This window comes from Vicugna pacos, chromosome 11, assembly GCF_048564905.1.
Source record: "Vicugna pacos chromosome 11, VicPac4, whole genome shotgun sequence".
Lineage (NCBI taxonomy): Eukaryota > Metazoa > Chordata > Mammalia > Artiodactyla > Camelidae > Vicugna > Vicugna pacos.
In genome coordinates, this window is record NC_132997.1 from 69,783,490 (window position 1) to 69,796,062 (window position 12,573).

The 12,573-nt window shown below is 44.1% G+C and overlaps 1 protein-coding gene and 1 long non-coding RNA gene across 10 annotated transcripts in view; one reads left to right on the forward strand and one right to left on the reverse strand.

The window, feature by feature from the left end:
- The window catches only part of PCGF5 (polycomb group ring finger 5), a 114,206-nt gene that overhangs the window by 41,462 nt on the left and 60,171 nt on the right, over window positions 1–12,573 (forward strand). For 2 of the 9 annotated variants that reach the window (XM_072971586.1, XM_072971594.1), the window contains exons 1-2: window positions 5,065–5,282; window positions 7,317–7,611. In XM_072971586.1, coding sequence (XP_072827687.1) covers window positions 7,500–7,611 — 112 coding nt within the window. In that variant the 5' untranslated portion in view covers window positions 5,065–5,282; window positions 7,317–7,499. Of the gene's footprint in view, window positions 1–5,064; window positions 5,283–5,703; window positions 6,121–6,155; window positions 6,424–7,313; window positions 7,612–12,573 lie in introns of those variants that run through there. The other 7 variants (XM_072971587.1, XM_072971591.1, XM_072971592.1 and 4 more) reach the window with 7 other exon arrangements.
- Window positions 10,842–12,573, reverse strand: part of LOC140699360 (uncharacterized) — a 49,381-nt gene continuing 47,649 nt past the window's right edge. Inside the window, exon 6 of the long non-coding RNA XR_012077491.1 lies at window positions 10,842–11,286. This is a non-coding gene — a long non-coding RNA (uncharacterized lncRNA). The remainder of the gene's footprint in view (window positions 11,287–12,573) is intronic.

The window sequence follows — 12,573 nt, forward strand, 5'->3', positions numbered from 1 at the left end:
TTTATGGTTTACAATTTAAAAAACATTTCTCACTTATCTCATTTGAACTTATATATGCTCATTATAACAATGCACAAGTATATAGAGAAAATCTTCCCTGTAGACCAGTGAGTAAGATAGTATTAGTCTCATTTTTCATTGGAAGAAAATGAAGCCAAGGGAAGTTCAGTGACTTGCTCTGACTAAAAACCAGATTCTCTTGACTCTGGATACAGTGTCCTTTCTTCTAAAACCACAGCTGCCTACAAAATTAGGACTTTCTGAATTCACGTGTCTACTTTTCTCTGGTATTTGAATTTTGATGTCACTAAATTTCTATACTGCATTTGCCCCAATTGAATTTCATATCTTTTTTTGGTAGAACACTTTTTTTTTCTAACTTTTCCACAATCACTCCTAACTTAGAATCACCTAAATTCAGATGTGATGGCATATTCTCAGTTTCGGCATTTAAGTCATTTGTCCACTTATGATCCTCAGGGCTTTAACCTGACCTCTCAAAATAACAGTTGTGGTTCTGTACTGATGTTTTAATATGGTAGCCCTGATGATGGGAGCGAATCCAGTTTTTCCTTAAAGGTTGTACCTATTTTGGTTACTTTCTCTGCTCTTCCAGTGTAACTGGAACTTGCTCCAGCCAACTGTTGACATCACAGTAAAGAAAATACAGCTACTTTTTTCTGCCTCTCAACGGAGAAAAGAAAATTTGGTTGGTTTGTCTGTTTAGCATAATGTATCTAAAGCACTTTATTTACTTAGCCAGTTGCACCATCTTTGGCAGACTAATCTGTCTAGTCCAAATGCTGCTCACTTGTACTTTTCATGTTTTGACTGAATTTCTCTTTTTTTCTGGCTTTCTCGTTTATTTTTCACATCCCACATCCATAGCTTTTGATATTTTGCCTTGCCGTCTTTGTAACTGGCAGAGTCTTGAGCATGTAGGGCTGATTTATTGACTACCCATAGTACTCCTTCTTTCAACTGGAGTTTTTGTCATTTGAGTCTCCTCCATTTAATACTTTATTAATAAATGTGGTGTATTGCTCCGTAATTGTTTCTCATGGATAAGTCTCTACTCCCTGGTGTGACTTTAATTAGTAGTCCTGGAGGGCAGGGATTATGCCTTAACATATCCTTGTAAGGATCCCTCCAGGAAGAAACCCAAGAGAAAATACACAGAATATGTCTTACAGTGTGTGCAGTTATTCGGTCTTTCAGTTTTTATTTGAATGATTACTGTTTGGCATCCACTCTGGTAGGAATGCATAGTCCAGCGGTGGATCCACGGGGCTTACACAGGATGGGGTAAGCCAGGTAATTCAAGACAGTGTGGTGTGGGACTTGGGAATATGGATGAGTTGTTTTTATATATGGTGTGTGTATGTCAGGGAAGCTCCTCAGCTATCTAGTTGCCTGAGAAGGTGGCCTTGGAGATCGCCTGACACCTAAAGGATAAGTAAGTTGTGCGGATTTAGCAAGGGAGGGGGAGGCGATTGGACAAGGATGCTCAGTTGAAAGAACACCCATCACTCTAGCTAGAGGCTGCAGCGTGGAGTTCAATGGAGAGACTGTAGAAGTGACAGGAATCTGGGATGAGCTTGTTAAGTATTTGGGCTTTATCTTAAGAACAAGGGTCTTTTAAGCCAGGGAGCAGCATGATCAAATTTTTAGTTAGAAAGAGTCCTGTGGCTGTGCTGTGGAGAATGGTTTGGCAGAGGAGAGCTGTAGGGAGACCGCTTAAAAGTTCATCGAAATAATGGCGGGTGGAGATGGTGGTTATCTGAACCAGGGTGGGCTAAGTGGAAGGACTCAAAAGACAGTTAGCAGAGAGAGTCCTTGAGAATTATTGATTACAAGGGAGGGGTGTGTTAAGAGAAAAAGATATATGGTCAAGGATGAATGGAAGTCCTTCGGTTCTCTGTTCCCTCCCATTCCTCCATCATTGATTTTAGACAATCATAGATTTTGAGCTGTAATATCCATGGCCATAAAATAAAGACATTTAGGCCCACACTTTAAATTTTAATGTTTTCTAAAGTCTCCATAGGAAGACTTTTAGATTGCAGAGGGTAGTTTTATGTTAGAGATAATGTATGTTAAAAGACTAAATAGCATACTTAGGTATATAAAATAATTTACAATAATGGTAAAGTCATCTTATTTAATATTTCAGGGAAATGTAAAGATGTAACTCTATTTTGAAAATGTTATTAAATGCTATTAAACATCTATTCACTGATGATACATTTGTTAGGAAGGAATGTGAACTTCACAGTATAGAATTATCCATCCATTACCTAGCCTTAACTGAAATAAAAATCTAGACATAAAGTATAAAGTAATGAAAAGGTTTGTTAGGTATGCAGATAGCTCCAAGTAGTTCCAGGGGCTATCTTGAGCCATTTGTGGTTCCCTGGAAGAGTCTGAATCAGTGATCAAAGGACACAAGTTATCACTTTGGGATTATGTCTCTTTGATAGGAAATCAGCAGTGACCAGTTCCCTCCTAAGTGCTCTAGTTATTTCCCTCCCTCCCTTCATTTATTCTTCCCTCCTTATGTCCCTTTATTTTTTTTTTAAGTTAATCTCTTTCCTACCTAACTGCCCTTAAATTCTTGGATTTGAGAAGTTCTCTTGAGACATGTGAATAACATGGAACTGGCACTTTTGTTTTGGCCTTGGCTTTACCAAAATCAGCTCTATGATAATGAATCTGCCACTTCTCAGGATCTTGGTTTCTACACCTGTAAAACGAGAAGGCTCCAGTAGATTTGTGATAGGGGACTTTCAGCTGTGATTCTTTCGTCTGCCTTTTCTCTTTCCTGGTCCTGGATATCCAGGTACTTCCAGGACTTTGTCTACTACAGGTCCCACTGGTGTTTGAGATTTGTTGTCAGAGCCACCCCCTCACATTGAAGCTTCTATGGTTTGTTCCAGCCCCAGTGTCAGAACCAAAGGACTAAAAGGGTGAGTTACTGGAAAGCAGTGCCAAGGGAGGAGATGCAGCACAGCAGCTGAAAAGCCCTGTGCTTAATGCTTAGAGCCTTCACGTGAGTCAGGGAATCTCCACCTATGCAACATTCCATCCCGCCATTTCTTTTGTTATTATTTTTTTTAACCAGACAGATTTTTAAATTTGTTTTGTTTTTCTTTTGTGTGTGCATTTTTTTTCTTGGAGTGGGAAAGTGGGGGGGTGTTTATTAAAGAGGGGAAAGGAGAAATTCCTGAACATTTTACTACAAACCATGCTGCTTCTAGGGACACAAAACACAGATTTTTCTTGCAAAGGCTGTCATTCTCTCCCCACTTGCAAGCCGCCACTTGCACGTCATGGTGGCAGTCCGTCTCCACGTGTGTCTTCAGGTTCTGCTCGATAGCATGCCTGTCACCCTTCCCTCCATTGCTAATATAAATCCTCCCAGTACCCATCCTCCAGCTCATTTCCTCAGTTCAGGGAATGCCGATTAAGCCCACTTACTGTTAATCACCAATCACATTTAAGTCCCCTGGACTTCATTAGGTGTTATTCTTTAAAAATATATTTAAAATAGCTTCAGATACAAATTAGGAAAATACGAAGTCATATGTTGTAGTATATACAGTAACATCTTCCACTACATATTTTAAAAACAGTAGAAATAGGGTGACTTTTCACATTCTGATGGGTTTAGTTTCCAGGATGAAAGACCTGGAGAGTAATCTTTCAGCTAGAAAGTCATTTTACCCCAACTTGTTTTCTGTGCTCCTTGTGACTACTGGGACTTACTGAAGATGATCCCAGCTTGGAAATTGGGGTGTATACTTTTGCAAAATGGCTCTTATAAGGACTATGAAAATGTCGTCATTGAAAACTGTTTCAGAAAATGTATCGCCCCTGCTGTGATGTTAAAAATGGTCATTTAAAAATGTTATGACCACTCTACGTAAGTTTAATTATAAATTGGATATTTTTAAAGCTGTCTTGTCTACATCTTGGTGCATTTTAAAGTTGAAATGGATCTTTGAACACTCGTGTGCTGCTAGATCAGTGGTCACTGGGTTCGTTGGTTCGCCACCAGCACCATTTCCACTGTGGTAGTAAGGTGACTCGTGTCAATTGGAGGCAAATACTCTGCATTAGTTTTCCCCCACCCCCTCTCCATTACTGTCAACTCCTAGCCGTCAGGGCTCTCACTTCTCCAGAAGCGGAGATGATGTAACTGCAGCACCTTTCCCTCTAACAGGCCAGGTTGAAAGTTGCCCTTGGCAGATACGCTTTGGGGTGTTCTTTTGAACTTTTGTTTTGCTGGTGGAGACCACACTGACTGGCCTGCTATCCTAGGATTACTGGATTGCAGTCTTCTAAGCAGCAAAAAATCAGGTGTAATTTATGTTTAGCAAAATAGTGGTTGTAGTAGAAATGTGTAAGTTTGTGGAATGCAGTAGAATAGGATTGAGTGACTTTGAGGAATCTTTTAATGCATGCTTTTGGGTAAATTTTTTTTGCAGTGAACGGTCTCTTGTAGACCTCAAAGTCCAAAAGAAAGATAGCTGGGATTTTTTTGTCTGTTTGCTTTGAACCTTGCAAACAGTAAGGATTCTTTACCTTTTCACTAACACCCCCACCACACTCCGCTTGCTTACAGTTGTCAGTAACCCCGATCTCCAGACCCACCCCACAGTAACAAGTTCCTTAGTGATTCTTAAAAAAGGTGCAGATCAAGGGACATCTTCGTCCCCACCGCGGCCCAGATGGGACTGATTTGGGGAAGACGCAGCTGAGTAGGCAATTTCGCAGGGTGACTCATTCTCAACGCTGACCATTGCTTGTAAACCCGCCAGGGAGAATATACCTGACATTGTTATGATGAAAACAACCGGGAGGGGTTGGTGGTGAGGAGTAGAAGAACCGAGATCAAATTTGGCTAAAGCTCTGAGTCGCCCAGGAGCCAGGGCCGGCGGGGCAGCCGCGGCACCTGCGGGGCGCGCGGGCCGGCGGGCGTGGCCTGCGGGCGTGGTGGCGGGGGGCGTGGCGGGGGCGGGGCCGGCCGGCGGCGCCGGCGGTTGGAAGGGGGTGGAGTTGCCCTTGGAGGCGGCACCGGCCCTGGGCCCCGAGGCCCGCCGCGCCCTATCGGGCCCGAGCCGAGTGGCCCCGCGGAGCCGGCGCGCTCCCGCCTGCAGGGGGAGGGCGGACGGGGCGCGGGGACCGGCCAGGCCGCGGCGGGCGCTGTTTCTCTTTCACTTTCCTTCCTTCTGAGGCCGGCGCCCTGGCGGGCGAGGAGCGGCGGCGGCGGCGGCCGCGGGGTAGGTACCGGGCCTGCTGCAGAGCGGCCGAGGGGCCGGGACCCTGGCCGCCCCCGCGCTCCCCGCCCAAGTTTGCGCCGGGAGCCGGAGCGGCACCTCCGGGCACCTGCCGCGGCCGGCCCCGCCTGGAGCCGGGAGAGCCCCTCGGGGGCGGGGGCGGGGGTGGGGGGGCCGAGGTCTGGGGCTTCGGAGTCGCGCAGGGCGCTCGGGGGCGGAGAGGGCGGCGGGCGCCGGGCCCGGGGAGAGGCTGCGCGTCCTCCTCCGCGCAGCCCCGGCCCGGCCCGAGCGGCGCGTCCGCCGGGCCCGGGCCCGCGCACCTGCCAGGCGGGCGGGGCGGCTTGTGCTCGGACCGCCCCGGGCCGTGCTGCTGGGTCCTGCCGGAGGACGCGGAAAAGTTCCCTCCCGCCCCCGCGCCGTCACTGCAACTACTTGCTTCCCTCAACCGTCTTGGTGACAGGGCTCAGTGGCTTACGATCTTAATGCCACCCCAGGTTGGGACCGTGCAGCTCCTCTTTCAGAGGACTTTCTCTGACTTTGGAGCTTCGTGGCAAACCTGTGGGAAAGGCAGGGCCGTTAATCCCAATATAGAGAGGAGGAAGCGAGGACCCAGGCACGGATATTAAGTGCCTTGCTGAAGGTCACGCAGAGCTGACAACCAGAAACCAGACCCCCTGTCTGATAACTATGCCCGCTTTCTGTTACATCCTCGACGCGATTTCCTGAGCGGATGGGATGATTAATGGTAGAACCTATTCCGTGCACACTGTCAGTGGCGAATTGTCTATAGAAGATGGAATGTTGCTTTTACCTCTCTGGTTGCTTTATACCTACTTATGAGGTAACAGCGGAGATAGGAGAAAAGTTTTTGTTTATAGAAATACTTTAGGAAATCAACACCTTTTTTCATGTTGTATTTTCTAAGAGGACATGTTTGTTGTAAAAGGAAAAAAACCCTTTAAAACTTTTTTTTTGAAAGAACTATATGGACAAGTCATGCTAAACTTTTCTGGGGAAATAGTTAATGACATTGAGCTTTTACAATGTGCTTGGCTTTATGTATACGTCTCATTGAATCGTCACCACTGTAGGGGGCTGACATTATTTTCATTTTAGTTTGAAAAAACCTGAGACTTAGAGAAAGGTAAGTAACATTGCTCAGGTTATACATTTACTAAGTGTGACTGGTTTCTATTAAAGACTTTGTAATAGAGGAGGTAAAGAACGAATATAACTATAAATCAAGATGGAAGGAAAATGTAACAGGATTCAAGAAGTAAAGGGTAAAAATCCAGGGAGAGATTACACTGAGGGGAGCCTCGGAAGAGGGTTTTGAAGGCTAGGGCTCTAGACAGGAGAGGAAGGGCATAGAACCTGCAGACTGGATTATGGGAAAGAATGATCATTTCAGTTTGCCTGAGTGTTGAAGGGTATGTTAAGGTCAGCCCGAGAAATTTAAAAGTTTTTCTGTTACAGAGTAAAGCGGAAACACTGACATTCTTTGAGAAGAGGACCCAAACATGATAGAAAAAAATAAACATGGTAGAATATAAGTGGGGCTGCAGGGGGTGAAGTAATACCGAGTAGGATAGCTGTGGATGGAATGGAAAAGGACATGAGTTTGATTTAGTTACCGACTAGAGGTGGAGTACAAAATGGAAATAGGGAGAGTTTTCATAGGATAATGACTTCAATTTTGAATCTTTTAGCTTGTGTTGGCAAGAACCCCTAATAGAGCAGTCAAGTAGATAGTTAAAATGCATTACTGAAGAGGTAAAGCTATCAAAACTGGAGTTAATAGCTTTGGGTGTCATTTGTATAGAGGTGGTAGTTGAAGCTCCAGGATTGGATGCTTTTGTCATTATTCTGAATTAATCATAGCAGGTTTATAAATTAATGTTACAGTGAGGGAAATGTTCTATTCACCTGTTCACCCAATTTGGACCATGTAACACTTGCTGCTAATATAATGATGATATTACTGTATGAGGAATTTGACACCTTTTCCTCATCTTTTAAAAATTCTTGTGGAAGAAGATATGGGAAAGCAGAACCACCGAAAGGAGTGATGACCGGCGATCTCCTGCCAAATCTGGATGTTAGTTCTCATGCCCCAGGACATCCAGTTGGGAACTCCACACCAGCTTCTGCAATCAGACTTTCATCCACTTAATAGCCTTCTTTGTCTGAACTACTAGAACCAGTCCTAGCTAACCACGAATGGCTACCCAAAGGAAGCACTTGGTGAAAGATTTCAATCCTTACATCACCTGCTACATCTGCAAAGGGTATCTGATCAAGCCAACTACAGTGACGGAATGCCTCCATACCTGTAAGTATTCTTTTTTGTCATCTACCTATCAGAAGTTGTTGGGTAAGACTTTTTCTTAGAAAGCTGCCACACTTTGTAATTATTTCAATTTTAACTTTTAAAGCAATGAGTAGTCTAAGAGTTAACTTTGAATTTCTTTTCAGAATTGAATTTACTTGTCACTGGGATACCAGTGACATGAATTTTTTCTTTTTTTACTTAAAACATAATAGTTGACTTCTATCTGATTTTTAAAATGTTCTAAGAATCATTTGCAGTTATTGGTTATAGGTTTTTTTAAGTGAACTATTTTAAGTTTTTGATTTTTAAAAATTTTACTGAAGGAACTAATATGCTCAGTTAAATTTTTAGGCTATGCATGCTTTAAGTCATTGTGGTTTTTCTTACCACTTTATTGAGGTATGGTCAACATATAAAAGTTGTACATATTTAATGTATGCAGTTTGGTAAGTTTGGAGATAAGTATACATCCGTGAAACCATCACCACATCAATGCCATAAACCTAACCATCACCTTCAAAAGTTTTGTCCCTCCCTCTTATTTATTATTATTATTGTGATAACACTCAACATAGAATCTCGGTCTTAGCAAGTTTTACATATACAACACAGTGTTGTTAACTGTAGGTACTACCCTGTATGGTAAATCTTACTTGTCTTGAACTTATTTGTCTTGTGTACCTGAAGCTGTGTACCCTTTGACTAATAGCCAACTGCTTGAGCATCACCTGGGAACTTGTTAGAAACGCAAATGATCAGGCCTCACCCCCAGAATCATTGAATCAGACACTCTGAAAGTGAGCCCAGCCACTCGTGATAAACAAGCCCTCCAGGTGATTCTAAAGCACGCTCAAGGTCGAGAGTCACTGTTCTAGTATGATCCTGTCTGTGGAACACCTGACAGGTTTCTTTCATGCCTACCCTATCAGTAGAGGAAGGGACATTTTTACAGCCACTTAGGCCAGAATTTCACATACTTTTGTGCTTTTGCCAATAGGAATTTATTTTCCTGTATCAATGGAAGTAATTCCAGTAAGTTCCAGTTTAATGCCAGTTATGTGCACCAAAGTAGATACTTTATATACTTGATTTCATTTTAGCTTCACAGCAACCTTGAAGCAGTTTGGAGTGGCTGTGGAGAGAGAGAGTAAAGAGGTTGCCTTCATTTGCGGGAGTGGAAGCCTAAGAGCTAAGTGGCTTGCCCAGTCTCACAGCCAGTGAACAGTGCACCTGTATTCAGCGCCACAGTCCGCGCTCTGAGATGACCTGGGGCTTTTTAAAATCCCTCTTTCAGCTCTTCTCCCTCTGCTTAACTAACATAATATTATACCAATAGTTGTAAACAGGGTTGCAAAATAGAATCACCTGTTAATTGTTAAAATAGCAGATTTTATGTTATATATATTTTACCACAGTTTAAAAAAAAAAAAAGAATCACCTAGGAAGCTGTTTAAACATACACTTTCACGGAACTCTACCTGGGGAGGTTTGGTGGGTGTTGTGGTGAGGTCTGGGCGTGTGTATTTGGAAGACCTCTCAAGTGATGTTGCTGTATACTGTGGGGAGTATTACTGGCCCATGCTACTCAGCAGTTAACTATGAACTGTCTTGAAATATTGATTTACTGTTGTCCTGTCTGATTATTCAACTTGAACAATTATCAATTAAATATCATTAAACAGATGTTTATTGAATACCTACTGTGTGCCAGGCACAGAGGATACAGCCATGAACCAGGTAGTCAAAAATCCCTGCTCTCAAGAAGTTACTTCCTAGTAGGGGGAGACCAGTAATAAATATACGCCCCGTTAGACGGTGATAAATGCTATGAAGAGGAACAGAGAAGGATTGTAGACAGGAGGGTTGGGGTTGTTTTATACAGAGTATCAGGGTCAGCCTCTTTGATACAGTGATGCTTAAACAAAAACCTGAGGGTATTGAGCTCTATGGTTACATGGGAAGAGCATTCTAGGCAGAGGGAGAGGCAAGTACATGGCCTTGAGAGGGGCATGCCCTTGGCAGGTTCAAGGAAGAGCAGCACATCAGTTAGAAGGCTGTGACTGCAGGTGAGCTGAAAGGTTGTACAGCTTTCCACCTGGGCAATGAGGTGTGAGATGGAGGCAGGGAAGGGTGACTGGATCATGGGTGTGCTTTGGAGGAAGAACCAATAGCATGTGTGTGGCTGCTATAGAGTGGGGACTTTATCTTCTACTTTTCCTGTTTCCCATTACACCACGCATGCTACCTGGGCATGGTCCACAGTCTGTTTTGTTTAGCTTCTTGTGGCATTAGTGCATGGTTTTCATATTTGGATTTTCCAACAAAAACTGCCAACTCTGGAAGATGAGGAGAAAGCACAAATTCTCCAGTTTCTACCTATGTAATACAGGTTTTCTTTCGGTTCTTCTGAAAGAAAATTTTCTTTGGGACATAATGAAACCCCAATTTAATTGTCCCTTTTTTAAGGGGAAAACAAAAGATTCTAGAAGTAGAAACAATCCGTTTATAAGCCATGGTTATGTTTGTGTTCGCAATAGCTATTTAAGGTCTAGAGGAGTAAGTGGCAGTTTAACTGCTGAAGACATTCTGGCCTGGAAAACCCATTGGTAGTCATCAAGCCCCTCTGCTGAGAGAGAGTGAGCATGGCAGAAGTGTGGTCACGGATCACATGGGTGCAGCCTTTCTCATCCACAAAACAGTAGAGTAAATGACGGAGGCAGGTGCTCAACTAGTGTCTGAGGAGTCTGCAGTGCTAATTTCTGTGTACTTTCTGGTCCTTGGATTTCTGTGTATTTTTTATTTGTTTGTATTTATATTGGGGCTCATAGGCAAAAACTACCCTACTTGCAAAATATTCCCTTATTTGTATTGATAAAATAGTACTGCGAGCAGTGTTCCTCAGTCATTGGTTGGGTCATGGATGTTACTAGTTTCTTAGGTATCAGATGGGGCAGGTGTGTGATTTGGGATCCGTGTTCAGTAGAGAAGTGAAGTGGCCGAATGGGACAGGAGGAAAGTGAGAAGTTTCGGGTGACATTGAGGTACCCCATAATTTCCATCTTGACTTTGGCATGTAAAAAGAATATCTTATTAAAATAACTTTATACACAGGCTGCAATTTTATGATACTATAAGTAAAGAATGAGTAAACGATAGTTCTTATTATGAAAACTCGTAATAAAATACCATTCAAGTTTGAAATAAGTAAAGCTTTATTATTGGTGAGCAGAGTCAGGCTTCTCGTCCAGTTCCTTCTAGACTCTCTGGTCAAGTGAAGAAGGAGGAATCAAGTTAAGGAGTGTATAAAATAAGTTTGGATGCTGATAAGTGCAGTGAAGTGATATGGTAGCAGATGTGTGTCAGGATATTGCAGCAGAATGGAATGCCAGAGAAGGAACTAGAAATGTGTTTTCTGAACTCTCCAAAGCTGTGAGCCCGAGGCCTCCTCAGGCAGGGATGATAGCTCTGGGGCGCGGCTGCAGCAGAGCTGTGTCGGGGTGGCAGGTAGGGACCATGAGTGGCTCTCCCTGCTTCCATGCGATGAACCAAGTGACTTCACTTTTCTTTCCGAGTGCTCTGCAAATGCACTTCAGCTGGCTCTTTCTCAAGTCAGATAGGTTTGTGCTCGCCTATTCTTCCATTGAGAAATTCTGGCGCTAACGCTGCCTGGCTTCCCTGTGGATGTAGAAACAAGGGCCAGAATGACAAGCAGGACTTCGGACTGCAGCAGCCCTTGGTGTTCTTAGCACAAATGAGTTTTCCCTTTAAATGATCACTTAATGCTAGATGAACTAAGTCCACATTAACCATGGTTACAGTCTGTGAGGTAATTCTGCCAACCTAACAAACCTAAGGAAATAAACTTGTTCACACAAATAATTATTGAATTCTTTAAAGTAAATAATTAAATGTCAGGCACTTTGCTAGCCATTGGAATAGAGTGGTAAAGAAGACAAGTTTGGACCTTAAATTCTGTCCGGCAAAACTCATAAGCCAAGAAGTTTCTGCAGGTGTGTTTGGAGCTTGCTTTTTCTTTTCTGTGTGAACTCGTCTACTCTGAGACTTCAGCTGCCTATGCGGATGTCTCCTAAATCTTTACTTCTGGCATAGGCCTTCTGAGCCTCAGAATCCCACTGGGCATCCACTTAGATGTCCTGAAGCCACCTGGGGCTCAACATGTATAAGAGTGAGTGACAGGGATGCCAGCGCTTCGCTGCCTGCCTGCGACCCTCTCTCCCCTCACTAACAGACCGGGACGGAGTTCTCTCTGGTCTTTGTGGTATCTTGAATCTGTCCCTTCACTCCCATCCCCATGGCCGTTCTTGCTCAGGCCCTCATTCATTCTCTGATCTCAGCAGCTCGCTCCTACCCTGTGTCAGTGGTCATCATTTACAGGGGCTTACTCACTCTCCAGCCAACCCAGAGTTGCCTAAAGGTACCCTACTGCCCTCAGGATAAGTGAAAGCTTCTTAGCTGTGACTGGTTTCTGCCTGTCTCCTCCGCCACCACCTCTCTCCCCCTCTCTCTCCCTCTCTCCCTCTCTCCCTCTCTCTCCCTCTCTCCCTCTCTCCCTCTCTCCCCCTCTCCCCCTCTCTCCCTCTCTCCCCCTCTCCCCCTCTCCCTCTCTCCCCCTCTCCCTCTCTCTCTCTCTCCCCCTCCCTCTCTCTCTGTCCCCCTCCCCTCCCCCTCTCCCCCCTCCTCCCTCTCCCTCTCGCCCCTCCCTCTCACATAAGTAACAAGTACACACTTGGTTCAGCTGCTTGCTCTGCTTGGAATGAACTCCTGTATGCCTGGCCAGCAGTTACCCATCCTTTAAAACTCGTCTCCTCCAAGATATGCCACCCACCTGCTCCGACAGGCAGATTTGCATTAAGTGCATCCTTAGTACCTGGTACTTGAGTGCTCAATAAAAGCTTAGATGAATAAATAAATGGCCAATCAGTTGATTATTTTAGTGTGTTT